This window comes from Branchiostoma lanceolatum, chromosome 9 (assembly GCF_035083965.1).
Source record: "Branchiostoma lanceolatum isolate klBraLanc5 chromosome 9, klBraLanc5.hap2, whole genome shotgun sequence".
Lineage (NCBI taxonomy): Eukaryota > Metazoa > Chordata > Leptocardii > Amphioxiformes > Branchiostomatidae > Branchiostoma > Branchiostoma lanceolatum.
Genome location: NC_089730.1, coordinates 17,090,116 through 17,117,248, shown reverse-complemented (window position 1 = coordinate 17,117,248; position 27,133 = coordinate 17,090,116). Strand labels below are relative to the sequence as shown.

At 41.9% G+C, this 27,133-nt stretch overlaps 2 protein-coding genes across 3 annotated transcripts; both read right to left on the bottom strand.

Annotated features, from left to right (window-relative positions):
- Window positions 1-1,852: 1,852 nt before the first annotated feature.
- Window positions 1,853-18,575, bottom strand: LOC136442629 (uncharacterized). The gene is made up of 21 exons (XM_066439575.1): window positions 18,519-18,575; window positions 17,051-17,181; window positions 16,363-16,522; window positions 15,847-15,957; window positions 15,306-15,528; window positions 14,802-14,950; window positions 14,340-14,506; window positions 12,919-13,052; window positions 12,002-12,513; window positions 11,375-11,558; window positions 10,700-10,959; window positions 10,002-10,200; window positions 9,316-9,563; window positions 8,706-8,784; window positions 8,232-8,376; window positions 7,660-7,696; window positions 7,157-7,273; window positions 6,165-6,379; window positions 5,797-5,922; window positions 5,213-5,422; window positions 1,853-4,486 (listed from the first exon to the last, which is right to left on the bottom strand). Exons 1-21 carry the CDS (start codon window positions 18,573-18,575, stop codon window positions 4,354-4,356), a joined length of 3,597 nt encoding a protein of 1,198 aa, XP_066295672.1. The 3' UTR covers window positions 1,853-4,353.
- Window positions 17,302-27,024, bottom strand: LOC136441259 (uncharacterized). Of its 2 annotated transcripts, none has more exons than XM_066437438.1 (14): window positions 26,931-27,024; window positions 25,790-26,071; window positions 25,150-25,238; window positions 24,753-24,850; window positions 24,183-24,364; window positions 23,885-23,974; window positions 23,390-23,537; window positions 22,852-23,142; window positions 22,097-22,200; window positions 21,591-21,726; window positions 21,232-21,355; window positions 20,806-21,014; window positions 20,413-20,561; window positions 17,302-19,857 (listed from the first exon to the last, which is right to left on the bottom strand). In XM_066437438.1, the coding sequence occupies exons 2-14, from the start codon at window positions 26,033-26,035 to the stop codon at window positions 19,507-19,509; spliced, it is 2,217 nt and encodes a 738-aa protein (XP_066293535.1). In that variant the 5' UTR covers window positions 26,036-26,071; window positions 26,931-27,024; the 3' UTR covers window positions 17,302-19,506. The 2 variants fall into 2 exon arrangements, with proteins under 2 accessions (XP_066293535.1, XP_066293536.1); XM_066437439.1 differs by having other exon boundaries at window positions 25,790-26,047; window positions 26,931-27,003.
- Between the last annotated feature and the right edge of the window lie 109 nt (window positions 27,025-27,133).

The following is a 27,133-nucleotide window of genomic DNA, read 5'->3' as shown; positions in this document are numbered from 1 at the left end:
TATATGTTTCCAGAAATTCCTATTAGGCATACATGCCAAAGCCTCAAACGATGGTGTCAGAGGAGAATTGGGAACTTTTCCATTGATGATGGACGCAGAAATGCAACGTGTAAAATACTGGCATCGCTTATATATAGTTCATTTACCCGAAGATACTTACTTCGGGAAGCATACAATACTGTTCTTTTAGGAGAACATGATTGGATTGTCCACGTGAAAAATATCCTCAGCTACCACGGTTTTGGACACATATAATCAACACTCAGTTTCGACAACGTTTACAAGATATCTATGTACAAAATTGGCATTGCGCTATTCGAAACAATTCAAAACTTTCCTTTCTTTCTACCTTAAACAAGAATTATAAGCAAGAAAATTACATTTCAAACAGCCTTGACGCACGTAGGGCAATCGCAAAACTCAGAATTGGCTGTCATGAATTAAGTAAAAAAACGGGGAGATTTTAAAAACTTCCTATCGACTAGAGGGTTTGTCCATTTTGTCCAGAGGTAGCTGAAGACGAATATCATTTTTTGATTGTATGTCCCAAATATTTTGATGTACGTGATTCACTATATACTCAATGCTATCGTCGGATCTACCAGAATTTATCTCAATGGAATTGAATAGCAAATTTAAGTACATAATGAAATGTGACAACCATGCATGGTATACATTGGGAAGTATATCAAAGCATATCTAGACGTTAGAAACTCCTCCAATGATTGTAAAATCCCATTGTCATCCCATACTACTACACCATATTGTATAAGATAGCCTGATTAGCCTAATAGAATGTTACCTATGTACCAGTGAATGCCATACTTGGTACCTTGTACAACTTTTGTGCAATAAAGTTATTATTATTATTATGAAGTTCTGGGGTAACAATAGGTCAATAGTATATAGGCAGTAATTCCCTTTATGGCCACCCAAAAATATGCAGTTCCACGCTGCTGACATAACGCTTTAACGGAGCTTCCTACACTGTCATGGTTAAAACCAAGGGAATACTTCTTGTACATCACTTGATGCAATGTTAAAACATTGCATCAAGTGATGTACAAGAAGAAGTCCCTTGGCTTTAACCCTGACAGAGTAGGAACCAAAGAAAAATGGGCGCAACAATCAGCATATAACACTTGTGGGGTTGATTGGTCTCCTGGCACTAGAATTTACAAAGGCAAGTTTCTGACAGCAAAGTTTTAAAACAACGCCAGTCTCCATGGCCACTCCACTTAACTGCTCGACATAGTCATCGCTAGCTATATGATAAGGCTATGGACTACTATTCGATGTAATCACGGACCCAACTGCACTGAAAATATACACCATTTAAACTCAAAGTAAGACAATACACTTGGAGAATACCTGTTCCAAGTTCTAAATATTGGACTATGGGAATGCTCATATGTAATCAAGGAGGCTTATAAGGAGACCTCCTTCTTTGAGGTATTAAACCAGACGTCTCTTGAGTTATGTTTCCGTGGCCGTCAGACCTTACAGCTTTACTGTTGTCCCCTGCCGTTTGTTACTCTGTGTTCACTATCGAACTGTCGAGTTTATGTCACATCGCGACCTTTTCACTCCTCTGTAGTCGATTCTATCAGTAATTGGCGCATAGTTCATCTGATAGTTGCCGCTCGGCTGTTTTTCATATGCTTGTTGTCTTTTAGTCCTTCAGCCATGACCAGTCATTACGTGGTAAGGCTCAAGCAGGCCTTTAAAGAGTCAAAGGTTTTGCCATTTTAGGTACTACATATCTACCCAGAGCTAGCCTTTTCTAACGGGTCTCTAAAATGGTTGAACTGCGACAAATTAGAAATGAAATCAACAAAAAGAGCTCTCAAACTTGATCTTGGTCGTTTGTCCTTTAATACTTTATTGTTTACTGTCCGTTACAGTGATATTTTGTTTGTTATAATACAGACGAAGCCACTTAATTGCACCTCGGATAAACGCACCTTCCATATAATTGCACCGAATCCCAATATCCAAAACCTGTTCCCATTCACTGCATTGTTAGTGACTCCGCATATCTGCACCGCGCATGGTCACCAATGCCGGATATCTGCACCAATTTTTTTTCTTAAAAAATCCTCGACAAGTTAACTGAAAAATCGGCAAACGCGGTACAAATGAGCCGATACCTGCCGATGTATAGGCACAATACCGCCAATATGTTTAAAACTGTTTTGAGTAACAAAAGAAGGCGGTCTCAATTGACAGTTACGTCGATTGGAATCGTATGGGAGGTCCTGGGCGGGTCACCCGTAATCAGTAACCAAGTTTTAGTTTCAATTCCTAGTTTCATGGCGGTACATGATTTACGTAAATCGACAACTGCACTCTACGTAACGTAACACAGAAACTGTTATCCCATGGGTGGCATGACGATGTTTCAGAATGCCTCCCCTGTAACATTACGTGTGTTGTAATGCGGTAGATCGCATGGAAAATGAAAGAATTCAAAATCAAAACAGGTTCGTAGTCATTTCTTTATTTTCAGCAAAGGGCCAATAAATAAAGTTAATAACTGAATAATTTCGTCTGTTTTCTTTGTGCTAGTGTTTGTGCGGATTCTACTGTACCATATTCATGTGTTAAGCATCAGGGCTACTAATGTAATCAGGTCGCGAAAAAAGGACTAAAATTCCCATTGATAATAAGTCCGTTGTTTTTAATGATAAGCAAAAGTGTTACATCATTGGGAAGCTTATATATTTTCCTTTGAAATTTTTGTTATGATACACCAATGAGCGACAAGCACTGATTGGCGTAGGGCTTTTTGCTTTGTGACTTACTTGCACAGTCAGCTCTGGTGTTTGACCTTTCAAATTTTATTCAAAACTTGGAATTATTGTAAAGAATAATTGATAAACTTTTGTTGGTACTTTACACAATACAACTGATAAAGTAACAGCAAGTAACAAAGTAACAATTTAAATTTCTTAACATTTTCTGCATCCTGTATTCTCATTTCACAGCGAGCTAACTTGACATGCAGAGCACGTGTGTTGTTAAACATCGTCCCAGATAGATATTTGTAGCTAGCCAGGAGTAATACACATGCGACTTTGATCAGTCTAAACCCAGATCCAACTCCCCAAGGCTTTCCACGGAACAGATGATTACGTTTCCTCGCAGACTAATGTGTGTGGTCCGTAGAATTGGTTTTTATAGAGGGCCGCTATAAATACAACATATTGATTACAAAAACTGTAATATAACCGTCATATCATTATTTTTTATATCGCAAAGTAGGGTAACTGCAAGAGGTGATTGATTCTGAAAAGCTGTAAGTGTTCCTTAATCGATCGTACAGAGCAATTATATAACTGTCCTCTTAATCCACTTTCCTCTTTTCACTTGATCATCAAAACAAAAACTGAGGCTACAGATAGATTTTTTTTTTTGGGGGGGGGGGATTCTAATGGCAATGATAAACTTATAGGCGAAGGCAGCTAGGCAAAAATTGTCATTTTATGATATGCTCTTCAGCTGTGAAATACAGCGTAGCATTCACAGCTATACAAGGTTATCCAAACTTGTTTATGAGGATTTACAATTGCAATATTGGGCAATTTTAAGAGTTATGCTCAACGTTGATATTCTATATAGCCTGGTATCTAAACCTGTTATAGCTCCCGAGTTTCGGAGAGGCGAATCGGGGAGCTATAATAGGTTTGAATATCAGGCTAAATTTTATATTCGTTACTTATTTTTCTTACGATGAACTCAACAAAACCAGTAAATATGTTTACCGAAATAAAACCCATGGATTCCAATGGCATTTTTGACCACGTTGCCTTGGCTATTGTAATATACATCAGTTCACAGGGATTGGTATACCGGTAAGAACACGACATATGCTTTCCTCAAGTGACTGAGAAATATGCCTGATCAAGAGCAATGCTAGCACTAGTGAATTCGGGAGCACTGCTGTCAAATGCTATCCTGACGACTCCTATCAGGTCTACCCCTAACTGCAGTTTTCCATATTTGGGTAAAAAGATTAAAGAAAGAATTAATAAGAAAGAAAGATACATCTTGATAAAGAAAAACAATTTCTTTGTGCGTCGAACAGGTTTTCTTCAGACATTAACACGTCTACATATCACTCCATCTGTTTCTTCTTATTCAACTAATTTAATAAGTACCTGATTTGAACTCATATGAATCGCTGTTTGGCCCTAAACGTATTTTTCAGTGACATGAACGCGTCATACCGCAGCGAAACGCACCGAAGGTGGAAACAACAGCAGCGCAGAAGAGGTCAATAGTCAATGATCTGATCATTCAATTACCACAAGGAGGGTACCTTGGGGTTTTTTAGGCCAACACGACACGGCGTTAGTTGGCACACGGTGCTGGGATGGCGTGTTCTTCCAGGGCTTCCAGGAAGTGTGGGTAGACATCACGGGCGGCGTTACAGCCGATGATGCAGTCGATGTGTCCGTAGTCTGGGATGATGACGTAAGCATACCTGAAGAACAGTTAAGTAACGCGTTGTTTCTAATCACTGTTAGGTTATTTCAGGATATGAATATTTCTCTGTCTGCAACTCTTTCTACGGTGTATCACAGATTAATAAACAAATTGCAACAAGATAACCAATGATTCACTCAGTGATTTTTATTCAATAGTGTTGTCCAATGCTACATTTTTCTTTCTTAGATTTCTTTAAAATGTTTTCATCTAAGAAAAGAGGATCTGGTAACTTTGCATCCAACTTTAAGGCCTTCTTCCTTTGTTAAACGTTTAATGACAGCAGATTGAAACATACCTTAGGTCCAGATCACATCAATTACACAAAGGTTCAAACAAACAAACAAACAAACAAACACTATCGTCTTATGTTCTACCAAGAACATGAAGCAATCGTACCTAATCAACGGCACAAGGGTGCCAAGTATAGTATTTTAAGATATAAGCATTTGGTCAGTTTGAATGTCCATTTAAAGGCCCTGTCACACTTGTGCGTATATTCAAGTGCGTATGAGTTGCGCATGAACATTTTTTGGGTTTATGTAAAGTTTGCAGGGAAGAAGTTGTTTTCTACTTTGACCCACCGTTGAGCAGCCTAGTTATCGAACCAAAGAAATTACTTCTTCGGTGGCAAACTTAACCTAAATCAAAAACTTGCTAATACGCAACTCATGCGGACTTGCATACACGCACAAGTGTGACAGGGCCCTAAGTGGCTACATACTCTTGATTAGGGTTAGCGCTGCAGCATCGGTCGAAGGTTGTCTGCGTCGCCTTCGGTTGGAAGGTCATGTTCTTCTGGCCCACGATGAAGCAGATGGGGATGTCCAGTAGCTTCATCTTCTCCATATAGGCATCGGACGTCTCTGGATGCGCATTTTTGTGGTCCGGTAGGTACGTGTCTCCTCCGGTAGAATCCAGCAGACATTCCTCGCTGTGAAAAGAAAAAAAAAGTTCGGTGAAATTCCAGTAAAACCCGATTGTGGGTGAGGGGGGTGATATTCAGATTCAGATCCCTTCCCTTTAAAAAAAGATTCACTCTTATGCAGAATTCTTGACAAATCTCTTTTTAAAAGAATGGACATTAATGGAATCTTGAACTTTGGCCTAGACCGGAATTGTGAAATGACTTATGGCAAGAGACAAGTAACTGAACGTGTAGAAACCTGTTAGGTCTAAAACAACAGATCAAGCATGGGACAATGTAGAGACTAAGTATTTGTCAGACTAAGTATTTGTTAGATGCCAGAGGGAACTTTCACATCATAAATTACGAAGAACTAAACAAAAAAACTCGATTTGACATACCTCAGAATCTTGGTCAGGTGTATAAAAGCGGTGATATTTCCGTAGCCGAAGAACTCGTGCAGAGTATCGTGTGTGGCAACGTTCAGATTCTCGTGCTGATACAGCAGTCCGTACATGAAAGAGATCCTGAAAGGGTGAAGGGCAAGAAGGACTGAAAAGTTGGTTTGCCACATTTCCCCAGCTCTTCCCCACCTGATTAAACGTCATCTCACTGCTAAAACCTGGAATATGCAGCAACATTTTTGATACATATACATAGAAGGAAAAGATTAACTAGAGAGGGCAAAAGAACTAAGCTATCCAAACTATACACTATACGGTTAAAATCAACAACATTAGATATTTTCCGTATTTCGCTCTTCACTTACCTTCTGCAGACTTCACTTTTACATCTCTGCGCTGACTTCAGCTCCATCAGGTTGAAGGCCTTACATCCAAACGTTCTCATGGCGTCTTTACATCCACCGTTAGGATCCAGTCGTGCATTCAGACCCTCCATACCGAACGCCTTCAACATTCTGGGGAGTTTTGCCATGGCTGCAAACTTCCGTACGCGTTTGGTCACGATGGGGTGAGCAGCGACCTGAAAATTGTCGATAAAATATCATTTTGGTTACGTTATTTTCTAAACAAAAATAAAAACAAAAATAGTTACTCAAGCAACTTGATAAAATTTTGAAATAAATCTTGAAAAAAAAAATTATCCACTTGTTTGAGTAACTATTTTGGGCGTATCTTATTACCTGGATGTCTCACCTTCATAAACGTAAAAAAAACATAAGCTACTTGGCAGTTTGTTGGCTGTGGGCAAGGCCATAGGGTAAGGCCCCTAATTGCTAAGAAGAAAACAATCTCTGCGTAACACTAACCCTCTCTACCTAGGGTCTAGGAGCCCCTCCCTGCAGACCTTGTGGTCGTTCAACTATAAACCAGGAGACTTATTCTAAAAATGAGTACCAATATGAGCTCAGTTAGAATTCAGTCCAATGAGAGCTCGGCGTTCTCTTTGTCGCTATGGAAACCAGTCACCGCAGACTCCAACAGCATGGTAGCAGACAGTTCTCAGCCTTACAACAATTGGTAGCAACAAGGTGAGCCTAACCTATATTTACACAACCTCTCGCTGACCAAGGTAACAGTCGGGCCCAGTACCGCTAGGAGCGCGATTTAGTCGTGCTAAAGTTTAGCCCATACATATGCATTAATCGAAAGAAAAGATGTTTCCAATCCTGATGACTTAGAAGTATTGGTCATAGCGCTTCTTAGAGCCTGACCAGAGGAAGGGCTGCTAAAGCGTGATTCAGACAGACTATGTATGGGGACGCCAACGCATTTTTTTTTTTGAATTCGATTAACAAACCTGTGACACCACGACATTGCGAATCTTGCCTTGAAGCTTCCCCATCAGCAATGAAGCGAAGAAAGTGACGGAGCCGACACAGTGGACAACCGCCTGTACGTCACGGCTTCCCGTCACCTTTATATGAAAATGTACAGTAGCTTGTTATACGCAAATTCAAAACGGCTTGGGCTAGTTTTCATTCTAATGATAATGATCTATGTAATTTTAGTCCATTTGATCAAAATAGTATATGTAAAATAAAGCCCTTTAGACATAAGATTCATGGTGTTAAAAATAACTAGTTGAAATATTCAAAAACATAAGTCGCAAAAAGAATCATACAGTTGTCTACATGCAGCGTTATTTACCTTGAATCTGATACCGTGGAAATAAACAATCATCATGTTCTATTTCTTTTACCCAATGACTAATTTTGCTGAACTCTTCCAGGACGTTTAGAAGGACGAACCAGATCACAAGATCTGTCAAAACTACATTTACGAAAAAAAAGACTAAAATACCTCAATGATTTTGTCCACGGCAGCAGGGATGTCATACCTGTTTGAATACATGTAAAAAGTCATTGAGTGTCTGGGAAAGAAAAACTTCTAAAAAGATCATATCTTAGAAAAGAAGATCTTATTACTCATGACATTTTATCTGTCAATGTCCACAATATATTTCAACAAAGAATTTTCTAAACAACCGGCTGTGCACGGGAGGTCTCCAATCAAGGCTGGTGGTTGGGAGTAGGTCATTAGTGGTCCGAGGGTGTATTTGGGCGTCAAATTTAAATCTAAAGCTGGTCCGACTGTAGCCGCGGCGACTGTTGGAGGGCTTCTTGACTTACCGCCAACCTTTTAGCTTGGTTGGCTGGTGGTCGGGAGCCATGTTCGACTATGTGTAACCGGGGCTTCACCTTAGTCTCCACCAGACATTCCTGCGGGGCTGTGGATCGTAGAATTCGGCAAAAAAAGGAATAATTGGCCAGTAGAGTCAGCTCACTGTAAGATTGATATTTCCCTCATGGAGACGCCTGCAAATGAAACCCTATGGTAACCAACGTAGTTAGTCTGGTAGAGACTAGTTTCACCTGGCGGCATCGTCCATGGTGAACTGTGTGAAGCACGTCGCCGGAAGGTCACAGGAAGCTCGCCAGTCCAGCAGCCACACGTCGTACTCCCGGGCAGCCAGGTACTCCAGGAGGTTGGTGTCCACCGTATCAAGTGTGTAGATGCCTAACCAGGTAATGAGAAATTGGTTTTAACTTAACTCCAACACATTTCATTTGTACGGCCTACAACTTTAAGAATTGAATATGATTTATGATGTTAAAGTACGATTTCAAAGACGATAAGGCACACGTCTCTACCAATGAAATTATTTGAAGAACTATGATAGTTAAAAGGTTTTTGGTCGCTCGGTTGTCATCGCCTTGGTGGAAATGGGTTTAAGAAATTGTAAGGCGATTTAGTATCTACATGTAGGAGCGTTATCCAAGGAAGGGAACTTTGGAACAATCAAGCAGATAGAAATATAGAGTTTTAGTTGTCAACATTTGTCTTACCGCTGGACACCCCCATTCCGTGAGACAGCATCACGGGACCCTTGGAACCTGCTCTGTAACGGGTGAGTCGCAACTCCAGCTGAAACGTTCAGATGTATGTATGCTTATTTTGTATTCTTTGTATAAAATATCATTTGTAAACAAACATGGGGACAATCTTTGAAAAATACACTATAATAGGATAGTACCATACGTTAAAGATGCTTTTCGATTGAAAATAAATCTTTCAGCGAAACCCATTTTGGAACGTCCATTAGACGTTTGGAAATTAATTCTAATTTGATCGATTATATATAAAATATAACTTTATGAATTGTATTTAAGCAAATATATTTTAACTACAAAGGCCAATAATTGATTAGGCATTATAGTGATACACCATATGATATAACTAGGCGGGTTGCAAAAGCAAAGTGTTAAAATCTTTAATTGGTAGGAAAATAAATGTCAATGAAATACAATTGATCATGAAGCAATGGAGATATGATAAACCAGAGTTAAGTTTTTGGACGTTTTGTAGGGGCTTGTTTTAAGAATCATACAGATTATTACGCTGTTGCCTTCATCTCGAAAGACAATTAATTAATATCATAACGGTCTACTGACTTACGTTGTCTTCCGTAAGGAAGGGGTATATCTCTCGTTTGGCTCCTCCTAGACGCAGGGGTCGTTTTCCTTGAGGGTCTCTGAACACCTGCTCATGACTATTATCTCCCATTGTCGGTCCATAGATTTTCCATAGACTCTTAGCGAAGAATCCGAAAAACTTGGACATCCATTTGAGTCGCGCCAGTTTTCCATCGACGTTGAGGACTTCTAGAGTACAGAGCTGGTCCATGAAGTCTCGGACCTGGATTTCTGGAAATAAAAGAAGACGTGACAACGTTCGACGTAAACGTCATCTATTATGCATTGAAAATGTATCACAATGCCCCTTTTTACTTATAGATACATGTTGCCTATACTGTAAAATAATGCATCTAAGTTCGCGTGGTTTTTATTTCGCGCTAAGGTGAAATGGATTGTTCGCGGTGGTTTTAAGTTCGCGACAGTGCTATAGTCACATACTGCTACAGTGTTAGATAAAAATGTTCGCGGTGATTTTAAGTTCGCGGTGAAACGGTCGCCGCGAAAACCGCGAACATAAAGCGACCGCAAATATCTCTACATTTACAGTATTCATTGCCATTTACACATAGCACAAAGTAAGCTCCAATAAGCCATTTTACGAATCCACCATAGCTAATGTCCCGCGTATAGTTGACTAGTACTTTAAGCCTAGTTTGATCAACTTACTAAGAACGCCCTCTGCAAATGTCTCTCCTTCCCCGCTTGTCGCACGGTAGATCTTGATGAACAGCGTAGTGGTGTCCCCCAGCCCGATCTCCCCGGCATGGTCCCTGTGGACTTCTTTGCGACCATGAAAGTAGAACTGCTGACCGTCCTTCGCATTCAACACCATCTTGTAGAGCATCTCCTTTGTGTCAACCATGTTCTACAATTGACAAGCAAGAGAAGATGCTGTTACATAATAACGTATAGTGATAGTGAACATATCGAATGCAAACATGGTGCTGCCCATTCACTGACTGTTTCCAGACAGGGGATATCAGGACAAAAGTGTGTGACTCTTAGCATGGGAGTCCATCTGTATTTGTAGAATTCAATGCGAATCTTTTAAAACTTAGAATTTCCTGTACAAGGATTTGTTCCGGGATTACACACATGTAAGAATGTACGACACCAGTCTTCACCAAAGAAATAATTCACCACTCCTCTAGATCTAGATGCCCCGAACTACTTAACTACCCGAGTTACGTCTCTACATGTACATACAATCAGTATAAAATGACGTCAAATAAGCGCAATATTCATTCCTTGACGAATTCATTCATTCATTGACTGGTGTCGTACGGTCGAAAATTCTTCTTGACCTGTGGCTCTAAATAAGATAAGAGCAATGATATTTGAAAATAAAACAGAGGTTCAGTCACCTGGTCTTTACTGAACAGCTGGAAGATACCATCCGACACGGTTAGCGGGTCCTTGTGCAGAGCGGTGCAGGTGACAGTGCCGAAGATCTCAGCGGAATGAGCCTCTTCCCTCAGCATCCCCTCAAGATCGTCCGACTGGATAGTGAGGATGAACTCGCACGGTGCGACGGCATTGGCACCATTGTTGCTATAGTCGACACTTCCGACCATCCTCTCGGTAAAGCGGAATCCAGGTTTCAACTCCGTGATTTCCGTGTCATCTGAAGAGAGTACAAGTCCAGAAACTTAGCACAAACCGTTATTATATATAGTACGTCAATCTTCTATTGAAAGATGATTCGTAATGTGGGATTCATTCTAAAAAAATGATCTATCAAATGTTTTCGCCTCCACAAAATTTGTTTTTGCAGTTTAAATTTATTTCTTTTCTTCTTTGACTCGTTGCTAAAATAACGTCACAGTCCCATTCAGGTCGCGTGACATTGGCTTCGGTTCATTTCAACTTAAGGATCATCGTACTTATCAAAAGAGTACTTTGCTTTAGAAGTACGGAAATAACGTAATAATACTGTATACAATATTTACAGTCATGTAAAATACCGTCACAGATGATCCTTAATTTGAATCTGTATCTTTACTGCCTACTTAAATGATTGTATGATAATCTTAGCTCACGTTTTTTGTCGAAGCTGTAGTCGATGGTCCAGCCATGGTCCTTAGCCATGAGCCTCATGCAGCGTTCTGCCACGGCACAGATGGTGAGGGTGGGGTTGACACCGAGGGACCGCGGTATGATGGCGCCGTCCATGACGTACAGCCCATCGTGTACAACGTCTGTGTACATGTTGCCCTTGAACACCTACAGATAACAGTTTCTACGTTACTTATTTTAGCAATCAAACACATCTCCTACTAGTGTCATGTTTGAGATGAATGCGCGAGTTCATGGTTCCAAATGCGCACGCGTTCAAATGTGAAAGGCTCCCAACTTGTAAACAGTTTTTTTTTCCATGTCCAGACGTGATTTGTTTATGTCTTAGGGACCTTTAACGTTACATATTGAACACAATTCAACACACAGCGCATTCGAAGTCGGAAGTATATTCATAGATCTGTTACATTCGCAATCAATAGTCATAGTCAAATTCGTATTGACGTAGAGCTCGAACAATGCGACTGAGAGACAAGAATTTTTGCTCGATTGAAAAGAGAAATCATATCTCAGTCAAGAACAATATACAATGGAAGCCACAGTTCTATTCTTTTGCAAAAATCAAGTGTCTTTTAAAAGTTGAACCTCACCTGTCCCTTGTGGTTGACCACCCCTGTCCTGCCTGACTCTCCCATCGCGCAGCCTCCCAGGGGATGCACAGTGATGAGAGACTTGACATCTCTGGACCTTGCCATGACCCCTCCCCACACAGGATTCGGCACGAACGTACTTTCAAGACTTTTAGCCACCACTTGATGTCCCTCGTTGACCAGATCGAAGTTTTTTTCCTCCCCTACGTCGGGATACTCCATGACAATGGAACCTTTTTTGTCCAAGACCAGCCGCCCTTTGGCTTTATCCTGACTCATGGTTAACATGCAGAGCGTTCGTGACATTTTGTGAGGCTGTAGGTCCTTGGCGATGCCTTCCCAGAGATTTTTCTCTGGGAAGTTGTCGACCCCGCTGAGGCTACTCTCCACGGACATCAGGATAGAGTAAGCCAGCCTGGTCACGTGAGGAGGAGAGCCGTCTTCGATGACGTAACCCTGGCTTAGGTCTCTTCCTGGCAGTCGTAGGTCTATGATACCAGTGATACTTGGCCCTAGACATGGCAAATCAATCAGAAACTTGGTATTGTATTTTTGTTCTAGTCTTATTCTATTTTGCCTGCAGAATACAATTTTTAAACTGTGACACTCACATTGTACAATGACTGACTGTCGCTCTCTATACGTGAAGCGATCGTTAAGTCAAGTCATGTCAAGTCAAAGCTTTTTTGATACTGTCTGAAGAAAACACGAATCAGGGCGAACCTCGTTTTAATACAAGCTCACGCACATTCTTGCTAGTCGGTGAATTTTGAAAATTGAAGACTTCATTGACTCAGTAGAAGTACAGCGACTTTCAAAAGGTGAAATGACGTCGGCTATTGAAAGGATGTTTAACGGATGTCAGGAAAACATTCCTGTATGGTGTGCATGTTATTACAAAGAATGAAGACACTTACCAGTAGGCTTGAGTCTATCGAAGTCCGGCGGAAGTCCGACAGCACGAGCCTCCTCCCGTCCGTTATAGCTGAAGCTGATGGTGTCGCCGTTCGTGCTGAAGCGTTCCCCCAACTGGTCCGACAGGTCCAGACCCCTGAAGACGGGATGATTATGTAAAAAAGCACATTATAAGCAACCTCGTTGCAAAAGGATGCCAAACTAGCAAACGCTTTGTCCAGACCTGTTTGCAGCTTTTCCTGATGCAACTTTGTTTACGTATAAAGGTCTTGACCTCTGACCTTATGCATGGTCCGACAGATCCAGGCCCCTGGGACGGAAGGATTACATAAAAAAACACATCATAAACCATCTCACAGTTCCGAGTGCGTATGTATCGGGGTGATGTATTATGGTTTGAGTCAAAGTTCAAGATCGCTCACTATAGCAAACGCACTGTCTAGACTTGTTTGCACCTTTTCCTGATGAACTTGGTATACTAATATATTTTATAGTCAACCATAGTCAACCTTAGTTAATATAGAACTTTCACAGTAGACAAGATAACTATGTCGATTCCCATGAATATCCATGTACTTGTTTGTCTGCAATTAGCCTTCGGGCATGAACTTGCAATAAAGTTATTATAATTAGTTATTATTATAATGGCCTTGACCTCTACCCTTACCCATAGTGCCTTGCGGGGCTTGAACGTGAAATGGCTTATTGTGACATATTCCTGCGTTTGTGAGCTTTCGCCAATCTTTCCCGGAGTATGGGGGAAGAGGAAAGTCGGTGGGATGGGTAGAGTGACGCGCAAAAACGCGACTTCAATATTTTCGAACAAAATTGTTAAAGGTACAAAGTAGTGTCTTGTAGTTGTTGTTGTTTCATTTTGACAAATTAAGTCAACAAATCGTAAAGATTGCTGCGGGTCATCTTTTGACTCTATTACACATTTAGGGGGGATGATGGTATTGGCGCAGGCGCCTAGACCCTACGGTGAGAGAGCTCAAGAATAAACAGGGCATTAAAACATTGAAAGCCTTTCTTGGTGGGCTTTTTGGTGAACTCTTGGCAAGTCTGGGGTGGGTATGACAGTTCAGACTTCATAATTTTAGAATATGTTGACAAAAACGACCTTTCTTCATCTTTTTGTCTTCTGGACCCCCGGGAGATAGTGTGATGGTCGCGATCGGCCCTTATAAGGGAAATGGACTGACTCAAGTGCTCTCGCTCGGGGGTGTTTCCCCGGAGACTAGCCGTATAGAAGTTCTCGTAATTCTGATAGATGACAGTCTACAGAAGTGGTAAAAAATTGAGGGTAAGTTTTCTTGGTCAGGATCTTTGGTTCCTGAGATAATGACACCTAATTTCTGTCAACTTCCCCATAGGGATGCATGTATTATTGGCCCAAATTGGAATGTCCTAATCCCCCCTTTACCTTTTCCTTGAATTGTGCAAAATCTTCGTGGAGCCCAGTGCGCCTGCGCCGAGAATGACGATGTCGGCGTGAATGAACCGCTCTTCTTCATGGAATTCGGTCTGTATGTGAGAGACGTACACCACTCGCCATCCCTCCTTACATTTCTCCACGGCCTTCACTTCCACCTGCACAACATGTAGACAATCACTCATACTGTCAAAGATAATGTCTTATCCGTGTAGATACGCTTTCCTTTCATTTTGAAGATTCAGAAATGTTTTGCTTGAGCTTCAAACGCAAAATTCCGATTCCTAGATACTATGCTGGCAGCAGTATCAACCAAATGCATAATTTTATACAACATTTTTATAAAACATTGGGTCAAACAAGCGATGCGGTAACATGGACCATAGGGATTACTACTGCAGATAACTCGGAACTGTGAAATGGCGCATTGATGAAAACAGAAACGGAACTCACATGAGTGAAGATCTCTGCTCCGTGGTTCTTCGCATCAGGCAGGTAGTTCATGATGAGAGTGTTCTTGGCGCCGTAGTTACAGCCGGAGCAGCAGTTTCCGCAGCCGTTACACGCCGCCTGGGGAACCCCCACGTGGTTAGAGTCCGTTTCTAGGTCATCAAACAAAATATCAAGGGATTAATGTCCCGCCTTTTCATAATGTGCATGGTGATCTAGGCCTAGCCGATTCCCATAACCAGCAAATAACCACCTGTTGAGACTATATGTTTGCCATGTTGTCATGTTCATTTCAACTGTCTTGTGTAATTTGGTATCGTTATTTTAACAATGATGGAGTTTTGTAAAGACGACAGTGAATCTGCGCAACTCAATCTCTGAGACACTACCAAGCTGATTTGTCAATAAAGGTCAAATACAATTGTACATTGTATACCACTGAGTGAGCATATCATGGTATTTCAAGCTTTGAAATTCGTGATTCTTTGAGAAGTAAATCATACTGACCTTCGAAGTTGACATACAATGGCGGTCTGTAAAACACCTTATCCAAGTCCTCGATGTCATGAACTTCCTTCGCTATTGCCTTCGCTGCCTTCTCCAGTTGACCCATTTTGGGAAGCGGAGGGTAGTTATGGGGATAAGGAGTAGGCTTGAGCATCTGCCAAGCATGTTCCCTGTCAACTCCATTGACAGCCTCCAGGTCGTTGCGAAATGCCTTCGGCCAGACCTACATGTCAAACAAACAATGTCATTATAAAGACTTTATCCTGAATCTTTTACCTGTTGCTGACATCACATTTCCGCTCAAGTGACGTGATTAAGGCCCCGGGTCATTTCAACTTGAAAAGGATCAGAGGATTGATCAAAAGCTTGTTGGTAAGTGCTTTGCTTTCTGTTCGTCTTCATTTGAATACAATGTCATACTTGGAGATATCTTTAAAACTGTTTAATTTTCTCTTATTTTATTGATAAAAGTTTAAACAGGTGCTGTTTCAATTCTTAGACTGTGAATGTACCAGATCTAGGAAGTTCAACAAGAACGAACCTTGTCCTCAAAAACCCTGGGGTCACAATCCAGGCCGACATTGGCGTTGATGAGAGAACCGCCGCCCAGCCCGCAGCCTTGGACAACCGACAGCTCCTTGTTGATGATAACCTACAAAATCAAAACAAAAATCAACAAAAAGGTTCATCGGAACATCTATTTAAACATATAACGTGCAATACATCTCGCTACGCATGCGCAGTTTGAATTTTAATCCATGAACAGACTTATCTTCAAACAACTGTTATTCAGAAGCTTATCCTTTCCTCTGATTAGGCCCCCATTCCACTAGACGGCGCTCTCACTGCAACCTCGCTGCGACCTAAGCTGGATTTGTGTAACGCTTGATTTCATTATTGGGACATCATGCAAAATGTAAAATTATGACCGAAAACAAACAAAGCGTTAAAAAAATCGTTCTTTATCCACGAAATTCGTTGAGCGCTCTGGTCAATTATAGGTCACCGAGAGAGCGCGGCGAGGTGGCCTCCCTGGCGGAATGGGGATATAACATACGTCCACGAGGTGAGTTGGATCCCCGTGCTTGCCGTCCAGAGCTGAGTTGCCTGTGTTGATCTCAATCTGAGTCTCCTTGGAAGCCTCCGATAGCGTGTCCGGGTACTCTCCGGGCTGGAGCTCCTTACCGCGCTCAAGAACGCAGACAGACCTGCCCGCCCTGTGTGAAGATTTATTTCAAAATTAAGGGACATTTTGGGGAGCACGTGCCTGTGTAGTGCACTTGGAAGTCTACCGCACGTCTTTAAAGTATGGCTAAGGCTTGCTTACAATATTAGTTATATGAAGACCGTAGCGTAAATAATTTTTGGACGAACTGGACGGTTTGCTGCAACTCCTGTGTAAAGCGTTTTCATCACTGTCCATACGAATGAAGCGGGCAGGTGCTGGCAGCCATGTTGGTGTCCTTGATTGCATCTCCATGAATCGAAGCTCAAGCGTACACATCATTTTCTTTTTTTCAATTTTATTGTTAGTATTCTCTAAGCAATAAGCACTTAATAGATTTTATCAGAATATTTCATTAGACAAATTCAGAAGTTCTCAATATACCGGAAAACGCTTGAGATACGATTCACTGGAATGCTAATAGCTGCATCCGTCTCTATGTTGGTGTCCCTATAACGGCCGGTGAAAACGTTCGATATCTGAACCACAATCGCACTGTCCACCACAGTAATATCCTTACCTTGCAGCCCGACTTGCAGCGATAGAGCCGCCGTACCCTGATCCGATCACCACCACATTGTAATGGGGCCTGACGTCAGCTAGATTGGACTTAGACAATCGGCTGTAAGTAAACTGCAACAAAAACGTATTGTATCAAAAAGATACTGCAATACCTTTATCCAGATGTTTCTAGATATATTTTGTCATGAGCGATGATGCATTCAGTAGGTCTCTTTAAAGTTACTGTACGTTTTTAACGTGACGGTCTTATTTTTACGGTACTCAACGGAGTTATGCATGTAAGAGCTGACGTTAACAGTCGACGGTTTAGTTTTTTGCCCATCCCCAACCACCCAAACAATTACGAAGTGACATGTGATTTTCTTAGAATCGCCTGGGGGCGCCTTTATTTGTTTGACAACCATATGCTGGATAGGTGTTTAGAAAACCATCATTTTAGACATTTTCCAATAACTACCAGGTTTTATTTTGCTTTTGGACAGACAAAAACAATGTGTCACTGCACTGAAGTTTTTATAACTTGTTTTCACAGTGCCACATACATGAAAAGGAACAGTAAGCTTGACATGGTGAAGGTAGCCCCAACGCCTTTTTAAGACGGTTTGGGCAGGACTCTGTTTACAAACAGACAACATTAACGCAGCGAAAAACATTACGTCATGCACAGCGGAAGATGTCAGAAATCTCATGGCACCAGTATTAAACAGGGTGTGAACATTACCATTTGGTCGAGAGACGGTTAAGAATGTTTGCAATACGACTTGTCGTGCGCACCCTTTGCAGAATTCTCGTCAAGGTGCGTTTAGATCTAGACATACGTACGACTACGCGGCGTACTAACACTGCCATTTTGGGTTCTGTGAATTCGAAACCGCACGAAATCTTTTCCAAAGTACCCTGAACTGCAGTAGTACACAGTTTTACATGGACAGTCCTTCGTTACACATTCTCAAGCGTTGAACCGAGTTCGATATTCACCATGCCCCAATGTTGTACCCTGACTTGTGCCAAGATTTGCACATTGACATCCGCCAAGGGCCGTCCTTCGTTACACATTCTCGACTTTTTCCAAGTGTTGTTGTTAAAATCACACCGTGTTGAGAACACCTTGCCGTGCCGTGTCGCAAATGGGGGCATCGTGAAAGGAGTATGATTACGGTACGGGAAGTTTGGCCCTGATCTACTGTACAGATACAGATACATGGATTGTCTGCGCGTAGATCAAGGTCGGAACTGTCTGAAAAAAGCGTCTTTCCTCCGCATATAAACAAAAACGATGAAATGACTACGCTACGATTTGTAAACATGGAAATATTGAATCTTTACTATCTCGTGCTCTGAATATTGTTTCTCTAACGTCACCGGATTGATAGTCAAAGTCAAAATTGCTTGGTCACCAAGGCAACAATTTGACGGAGGGTAAACAAAATACTGGAAGAAGCACGACCTGTCTTCTCCGTGCTCACCTTGTTCCCGATTAAGGCGCTTCGTCTACGAGTGTTCTCCTCGGGCGGTGACAACATCTAGGAGGGTTCTAGGGCTTCAAAGATGCTCCAATGCACATCAAATGACCGTAAACAAAGTTTGAAGAAAGATAACACAGATACAAGACACAGAACGAGAGTTAAAATGTCCGGAAGTCCCAGTTGGTCCAGGTTGCCCTATTCTGCCGACCGGGCAGGGTAAGCTACTAATGACCTGCTAGACTTTATCATAAAGGTATTCCAAAGGAGCCTACGGAACCATTTTTTGCGATAAACTAAGTTTTATACTGTTTCAAATAGATACAAAACGATCTCTGTATCCTGAATTTTGGCAGTATTTTTTAGGTTAATAACAAAAAATTTCGTAGTCTGTCCCCTGCGTGTCTTGTGATTATGGTACTTGCGAACAAAATTAGGTGTCATAATTAGGGGCTAAAACCGGTCGGACTACTTTCTGTCGCTCTGAGTGCTTTGTGTGGAAAACTTTTGTAAGTGGCCCTAGAAAGGTTATTATAAAGATATAACACAATTTTGTATATCTTTGTATAACCTTGTGCGTCAAATAGACGGAGAAAATTAATAGGCCATTCGCTCTTTTTTTTTTACAAAGCTAGTACATCCTACGGATCAAATAGTTGGCTCTGCCTCGGATAGATGACTTTTTCAACGAGAGTTTGTTTGAAAATAATACGCCTCCGTGAAATATCTTGACTTTGTAGAAAGTCCTGTTAGATTGATTAGATTGATTTCTTTAATCATGCAAATAAGGTACGTGTGTCCATATATCACTTTCTGTCACTACTCTACGGTGAACGTGGCTTGCATGGGGAAAATATAAGTCTGCGAAAACACTGACAAAGATACAGACCAAAAACAATAGATTCCCTTGAATTACGACATTGTCCCATTGACCCCATGACCTGGAACGTCTGTAAATGAACGACATACGGTTTCTCTATGTCCACGTCATCTAGCTTGGCGGCAATGCGTGAGCTTTGAATGCATGTTCCACCGCCGCCACACCAAAGAACGCTTGCATAACCTTCACAACAACAAGTTTCGCCGAACTGGCGAAATCTCCATAGTTATGCCTAACGAATTCCACCATGGGCCCGAGCTCAAAGTCCACTGCCACAACTTCCTCGTGTTCGAACTTGTCCTTCGGGCCGGTTGTGAAGCGACCGCGGAGTTGGTCGAAGCTTAAGCGGGCCTCTGGAGCGACGCGAGGGTCGGTTAGATCGACATATCCGCACAGTCCCCACTCGTGGTTGTCGAACTTCAGGTACACTGTGTTGAGAACAAGGGCCTCAAGGTCACGGTCCTATAGAACATTAAACAGTAGTGAATAGTGGGTAGAGTGTTTGCCTTGCAGTCTGGAGGATCTCTGGTTTATATATTGATTAATCCCCATACCAATGATGCATCCTCCTAAACACACAGGACGTATGAAAACAAGAGAATGAGTATGTTACTTGAACACACACCACTACCAGTGGACTAGTCCCCTACTGTAGCGATATTTTGTAGTGGCCCTTCGGATATTTGTAGATCAAGGATATGGATACTGCCCCCATACACGGAACGACGTTGGAGGTATAGCAACGTGCAACCAAATTTTCTTTTTTCTTAATAACTTTGCGGACAAATCAGTTGACTGGACATGCAGTGACCAACTCTTTTCCGTCGTGGAAGAAAAGTGGTTGATAATGACGATTATGATGATTTTAAAGTGTCATTAAGTATATATTAGTTCAACTGCATCACGCTTTTGTCGATCTATCGCATCGCATAAAAATATAAGACACGAATTTTTTAATATATTTTCCAATATAAGGATCTTAAATCTCCTTATGTAGTTAGGCGTCAATTTTGTCACCTTTAGCTCAACACGGAGTTCCTCGTCTAGCCCCCTAGCGGCTGTCTTTAGAAGAGACACGTTTGTGTCGCCATTCTCCTTCACGATGTAGTCCTTTACTGAGCAGCTCTCCACCGCACCACACGTGAAGGTTCCTGGACTAGCCATGCCTAGAGAATAGAGACATAAGCGAGTAAATACAATAAGCCATTTAACGGTTCCAAGTTCGCATTTGCAGTCGTGATGCATTGTGGTCTGGGTCAAAGTTCAAGAACCCTTCCCACTTGTCTAAATGTGTTTACAACGTTCCGATGAGGGCTACGCTCCTTTTCAGTGACTTAATGTTTTAGGACGCTATATATCGGACATATTGATGACGTTACCACCATAATTTGTTACAATGTCGTAAACCACCTTCTCGCTTAGCTCTCCTCGCAAAGATAAACTTCTGGGGGTTGCCCGGACCCTCGTTGGTCAGTATTGCCACATGCAGACCAAATGACGTGCTGTAGTAAGGATGGACGATGCTCTTGCATGGCACCAGCTCCCGCTGTTCGGGCTCCTGCAAACTGCGCCAGATCTCTCTCATAGCGCGATGATGACAGTACGTACTTTCCACAAACCTGCAATGTCCAGGGAATTCAATTAAACCAACTCACATGTGTATTATGGACAGGAGAAAGGGTGAGTTTCCAAAAGGTCCGTACATGTTATGTCATCTGTATCTGCATACCAGGATGGACAAAGCTCAGTGAGAAATGTAAAACTTCTGGCGAAAAATCATCATCATCATCATCGAAAAATAACGACCAAAAAAAACAGGAAAGTTCTCGAACTCACTTCAGTTCAAGTTTCTGCTCTTCCTCCTCCCCTGCCCTGTCTGTGACTAGTACTTTAAGAGCTAACATCGGGTTGTCGTCAATGATCTTCTGGTCTGCCTGATGCTTAAACGTCACGTAATGTTCTGAAAAGGGTAACCCCCAATCAAGATCATGGCTGTTTATTTACAAGGATTCCACCAATCAAAACCAGCGTTATGTATCTGCAATGGTTTCACCAATCGAAATCCTTGATATGTATCTGCTTGGATTTCACCATTAAAAATCCTTATTGTTTCACAGTATACGAGAATGTCACGTCAGCAAATAATTGCAAGTCAAATCCTATTCAACATGCCCAACTGTACATGCGGATCTTACCATTGTATTCATACTGTAGTTCCCAGTCCTCTGGTATATTGTGATAGGGTTTGTCCTTCACCTCTACGTAACATTCCAGACATTCCTGTGGGTACCCCTGTGGCCGGATGCCGTCATATCGGAAACCTTCGGTAGACTATGATAATCCGCAGGAAAAAAAGCAAGGATAATTAAGTGGTTATATACATACTGTATTTGTTGCAGTTGTGTTGATTCGACAAGCATGATCTGTGATGAAATTGCTCTGCACTGTACATTTTCCTCATACGCTACTCCTCTAATACCATCTTCAAACTACAATATCTTACACTACTTCACGTACCGATACTTATCATTATGCGTTTGCCAATGACACATGCCTGAAGTATTCTACTAATAATATTCTCCTCTTTTAAAGTCCGAATGCAAATAAGGACACCAGCATGGCAGCGGGAAGCGCGATCACGTTGCGTAAAACGCTGGTTCTTATCTATAGAAAAATAGTTTATGGGATATTTTTCCTTTACCTCACCAACCAGAGAATCTGCCACGAAGATCTTGGTGTCCTGTAGAAATCCACAGGAGAAGAACTCTGCTTTCAGGGCCTCTGATTCGTACGGGTTATCGTCAACTGCAATGATCAACATACACATACACCAATCAGCAATACCCGCTGTTTCACAGTTTTGTCAACATTCTTTGAAAATCACCAGTAAACCGCTCAACAGTATCACGTCCTTCTAAATGAATATGACATCCTAGTATGATGGCTCTTCTATCTGACAACAGAACAATTGGGTGGTTAACAAAGTTCTTTGTACACTTTGACCGTCTGCCAACTTCATTCAAGGGCAATACTGACTGGTACTACTTTGCACTGCTGCTAGGTGTCGCTGCAGTGTAAAGGATGCGGTCCCAAACGTGACTGGGCTTGTATCCCCCTCGTTGCCCTGAGGAAGTTAGCAAACGGTCCACTAAAATGTGAAAAACATTAGTTGCGCACTAAGATCCTTCACTGCACGAAATGGCCTCGTATCCCGGCGTGTACGTACAGGGATTCCTCCGGAAATATTCCATATCCCGGTGCGGATTTAGCGTATCCGTTAATTATATCGGATACGCTAAATCCGCACCGGGATATGGAATATTTCCGGAGGAATCCCTGTACGTATACGCCGGGATACGAGGCCATTTCGTGCAGTGCTTGTTAACCACTGGCTTACCAACCTGATGAAACCTATTCACGAAAGACGAGAGTGAATAATCTAAATGACAATCTCACCACTGAAATATTGAGCAACTATGTCCTCCGAAGTTGGTCGTGCAGTCGGCTCGTCGTCGTAGCAGCTCTTGATGATCTCTGGCAGAGGCCCAGACAGGGAAGAATGAAGAACGACTTTCTGCGGTACTTGGGTTGTTTTAGCTGGATTCTGCAGCGTGAAGGTTCCGTGCTTTTCGTACGGCTTTTCCCCGGTGATGAGGTACCCCAGCAGCAGGCCGTATGAGAACATGTCGGCGCGCATGAACATCTCTATGGAAGGTGACACCTCTTCTTCCTTGACCTTCTGGACGTCTATTCCAGGGAATCAAAGAACGAAAACATCAATCTAGCTACATCTGTACTTCAAACTAGCTAACTAAATTGTGTCGCAGGCCATAAGATATCCATCTATTCTTTGACGACTCCGTTACTAAACTTGCAGCATGTTGAAAGAGGCCTGCAAATTGCGAAGAGACAACTCAGCAGAATTTTGTGCTACTCATTTACAAACAGAAACGGCTCTTTCACTGGGTCTGAAATCGTCGTAACATGTATTTACCTTTAGTTACAGGTGGATCTTCTTCCAAGTCCAGGTCATCTGTGTCCGACCAGTCACCCTCGTCACCATCATCTGACGCCTGTGTACCAGTGGCGGCACCTTTGCTGTAATGTTGCAGCTCGGGTGCTCTCCATCGGATCTGGGCAAGCTGGGAATGAACGCGAGCAGTGACCAAAACATTTTACCAAGTGCAAGCATTCTTATTCTTTCAAAATAAGATAAAAATGACAGACCAAAGCTCTATTTTCAACCTAAATATGATTGTATAATATGTCGTATGAAAATGATGCTCGTCTATATATGATAATGTGTCCAATTAATATCAGCTAAAGTAAAGAAAACATTATCTGATTGGCTAACAGTTGGTTAGAGGCTATGCCCACTAAAGTGGAAACCTCAGCCTGGTTTAGCAGAACCTTCCCCAATGTGTATTGTGTAGGCTACGGGCAAAGCTTTGCGTACTGGGAGAATGTGAATAACAAAACTATGGCCCACCTCGTCCCTCCTGTTCCGTAGCTCGTAGCTATGACAGGCCAGTCCGAAGTCAGCAAGCTTCACGCGCATACTTAATGACCCTGGATCCAGCTACAAACAGTACAAATAAGATCTTAATATAGACTTCCACGCTGATAATAGAGGAATATAAAATCCATAATAATAGCTTTAGTGTGCTGAAATCACTTGTCATATGCAAAGTATTTTGAAATCATTGTTTCATTGTGTACGATTATGCTTTTATGTTAATGTAGACAAAATGTATAACACAGATAAAATCATAACCGTCTCAACTGACCAGCACATTATCGGGTTTCAGGTCCCTGTGTGCTATAGGGTCTGGCAGCGAATGCAGGTAGTGGAGCGCATGCGCGATCTGGCTGCCCAGTTTCCACACGATGTTTGCGGTCAAGCCTTGTCGTTCTGGAGTCTTCCGCCGTTCTACGTAATCCAGCAAGCTGTCAGGGAGATACTCCATCACTGTAGAATACAACAAGAAGCAACTTCGATTCACGATGCTAACTAACATTACAAGTCACGATATAAACGTACGGGCCCGTCAACCTACGGGATCCGGGACGGCGAAAGGTATAGACTTCCGGGCCCTTTGAGGACACTCCTGACGTCACACATCACGAAGATAAGTGCGCGTCATTGACTCAGATTTTGATCAAAACCGAAAATGTTACAGTCGAAAATTTAAAGTCATTCCTTCTGTATGTATTGGATAGCATTAAAAGTATAATACAAAAATATACCAGTTTTTGGATGTCTTCCTTTGGATAGACATCATGAGACATGTTATTTCCAACACAGCAAAACAGAAAGTATTAGAGACATGTCAACGTGAGCTTTAATTTGAACGTACCGATAAATTGGTTGCCCTTATTCAAGAGGAACTGGGGGACGTCTTCCGATAGGTGACCTGTGCCACGGAACGCCACGATGTTCTCATGACTCAGATGCCTAGGGATGAAAAAAAGGAGTATTGATAGGATACTCTATCTCTTATTGTCATCCAATCATATCACAGCTTACGGTCATGGAGCAACGTGATTGGCTGTTAACTTTCCCTCCTACAACAGGTGGAGGAGTATCTGATTGGCCGGCGACTGGCCAGCACTAACGCAGCCGCGGAGAAGGACGAATCTCAGGCCAGTACGCCAGGGTCGTTGTTCGGGATACACAAGTGGTGGGCCCGATATGAGATGGCGTGTTACGAGTGCACCCTTGTTTTGGAACCTTTACAAACAAGACTTTCTTACCTCAAGACCCGCTGTTCCACTATTGTCGTGTCATTCTTTATCTGCACCTTTATAGCAACCGTCGAGCCTTTCAACCGCGCCTTGAAGACCTTACAGATGGACAATGAAGAAAAGGTTGTATTTGATATTGCTCATTGTCAATCAGGCTAAACAAATTTTACTTTCAATGGGTATAAGCGATATGTAATGTGAGCTATACGATCTGTTGCTAAATTGTGTGTCCTGATGAATATCATTTTCTAATTAAATGTGTAATATATTACCTTCATGTCTGTCATCTACAAGTTATCTCAATGGATAAAAAAATCAAATGGTTCAAATCCATTGGTAAAATTACATGTGATTATCCCTGCATAGTAAATCTAGGACAGCGCATAGGAAACGTCCCAAGTGTATGAAATTCCGCCAAACACTGTACAACTTACAAGTATACGAGCGCATGTAGTGATTTTAGCCTTACCCCTAATCTACGTCTAGTTGAAGTGTAGTGTAAGGTTGCCCAGAATTGTTGTTGTTTAGGAATAGAAGTTCCCGTACAATGTATCTTATGCAATCGTTATTCAATGAAGCCACGTGTAGTAACATTTTTGTCAACAGTGTGTGTGTTTTGTTTCCTATAAAATGAGGAAATGCAGATTACTTTTGCAAAAGCGCCTTGTCCCAGCAGTTCCCATGGTTGTGTGAGGTCCTGTTGGTTTACTGTGTTCTGCTCAGTCGTTAGTAACCATTCCAACTTCCGTCTGGCCAACACACAGTGCTGTCTGGCGGGGTGGTCGTCAGCAAGGAGCCTCAGGGCAGACTCAATGTCCTCTAGAACAGAGCTCAGTGTGGACTCGAATCCTTGCCCCTCGAACTTGCAGTCCTTCTCAGTTCCGACAGGTGGCATTGCTTAACGTATCTGCAAGGCTCGACGGGGAAGTACCTTGTAACAGTGTGACGGAAGACATCATGAAGTAGCATCTACATTTGTGAATTGCGAGGCTTGTTCTTATGATGTGAAGGTTATGAAATCAATCTAACACACAAAACTTTTATTCTTGTTCTCTCAATATGAGTGTGTTTTCTAATGTTTCGAAAGATAGTGAAACAATAACACTTGTTCCTCCCTTGTTTCTACATTTATACAATTGACGCTAACCTTATTGCTGTAGTTCTAAGTGGGCATAATTACCTTTGCCATGAAGGTTATGTTTACAGCGCCGTTTGTAGGAGGGTTTGTATGTCCAGGGTTTGTTTGTCAAGTTGTACATGAGCACATAATAACTCTAGACGTTGGAGTGGATCTCTCGGATACTTCGTATGAGGGTAGACATCAGCGAAACAAAGGGTAGGTTTAATCATGGGCCCCTTGGTGAATTTCCCTGGTACTGCAGCAGTACTTCCAGTTTTGATATCTTACGTTCTGGACATGCTATGGTTACGATTTTTGTTAATTTTCTCTATTTTAGAAACTGACAAAAATCGATGCGCGTGGAAAGTCATCCATAAAATTACTTCAGATTGGCCTTGAGTAACGTAGGAGTGTTTGTGATAATTTTAGGGCTTCGATAGAGAGCGGCATATAACATTATGTGAATATCGCATCGCAGATAAATCTAACGAGGAAACTAATTACCGGAGACTGATGAGGAACTACGATAACACTTTTTCAGTGCAGCTGCGGCGTTCAACTTTTTTGGTGTGTGTCACTGTTTGTTCGCGTTCGTGTGTATCGTCCCCGGATACTCTAACCATCATCATTATACATGAAAGGGATGAGAAATGCAGTGAAGTAAACTTACCGTATGAAAGTAGGAGAGCAAAACATACGTGACAGCCGCGGGAGTCGTTGGTGTATCGAAACCCGGAAGTAGGACCAGCGTGCTCTTCGGGGACTATACCACTTTTGCTATAGGGGTGCCCAATCATATATTGTAACTTTCAAAAGATGGACAATACATTTCTTACATGTAAATAATAAAAATCATATAATATCTTTCTCCTT

Coding starts and splice junctions, on each gene's coding strand:
- LOC136442629 (XM_066439575.1), bottom strand. CDS start 18,575: ATGTTGTCACCGCCCGAGGAGAACACTCGTAGACGAAGCGCCTTAATC. Junction 15,529..15,846: donor CCAGGGTTTTTGAGGACAAG/GTTCGTTCTTGT, acceptor TTTGACATGTAG/GTCTGGCCGAAGGCATTTCG. Junction 12,514..12,918: donor CGATAGACTCAAGCCTACTG/GTAAGTGTCTTC, acceptor TGCCATGTCTAG/GGCCAAGTATCACTGGTATC.
- LOC136441259 (XM_066437438.1), bottom strand. CDS start 26,035: ATGCCACCTGTCGGAACTGAGAAGGACTGCAAGTTCGAGGGGCAAGGA. Junction 25,239..25,789: donor GACAAGGCGCTTTTGCAAAA/GTAATCTGCATT, acceptor TCCATCTGTAAG/GTCTTCAAGGCGCGGTTGAA. Junction 23,538..23,884: donor TACGGAACAGGAGGGACGAG/GTGGGCCATAGT, acceptor GTTCATTCCCAG/CTTGCCCAGATCCGATGGAG.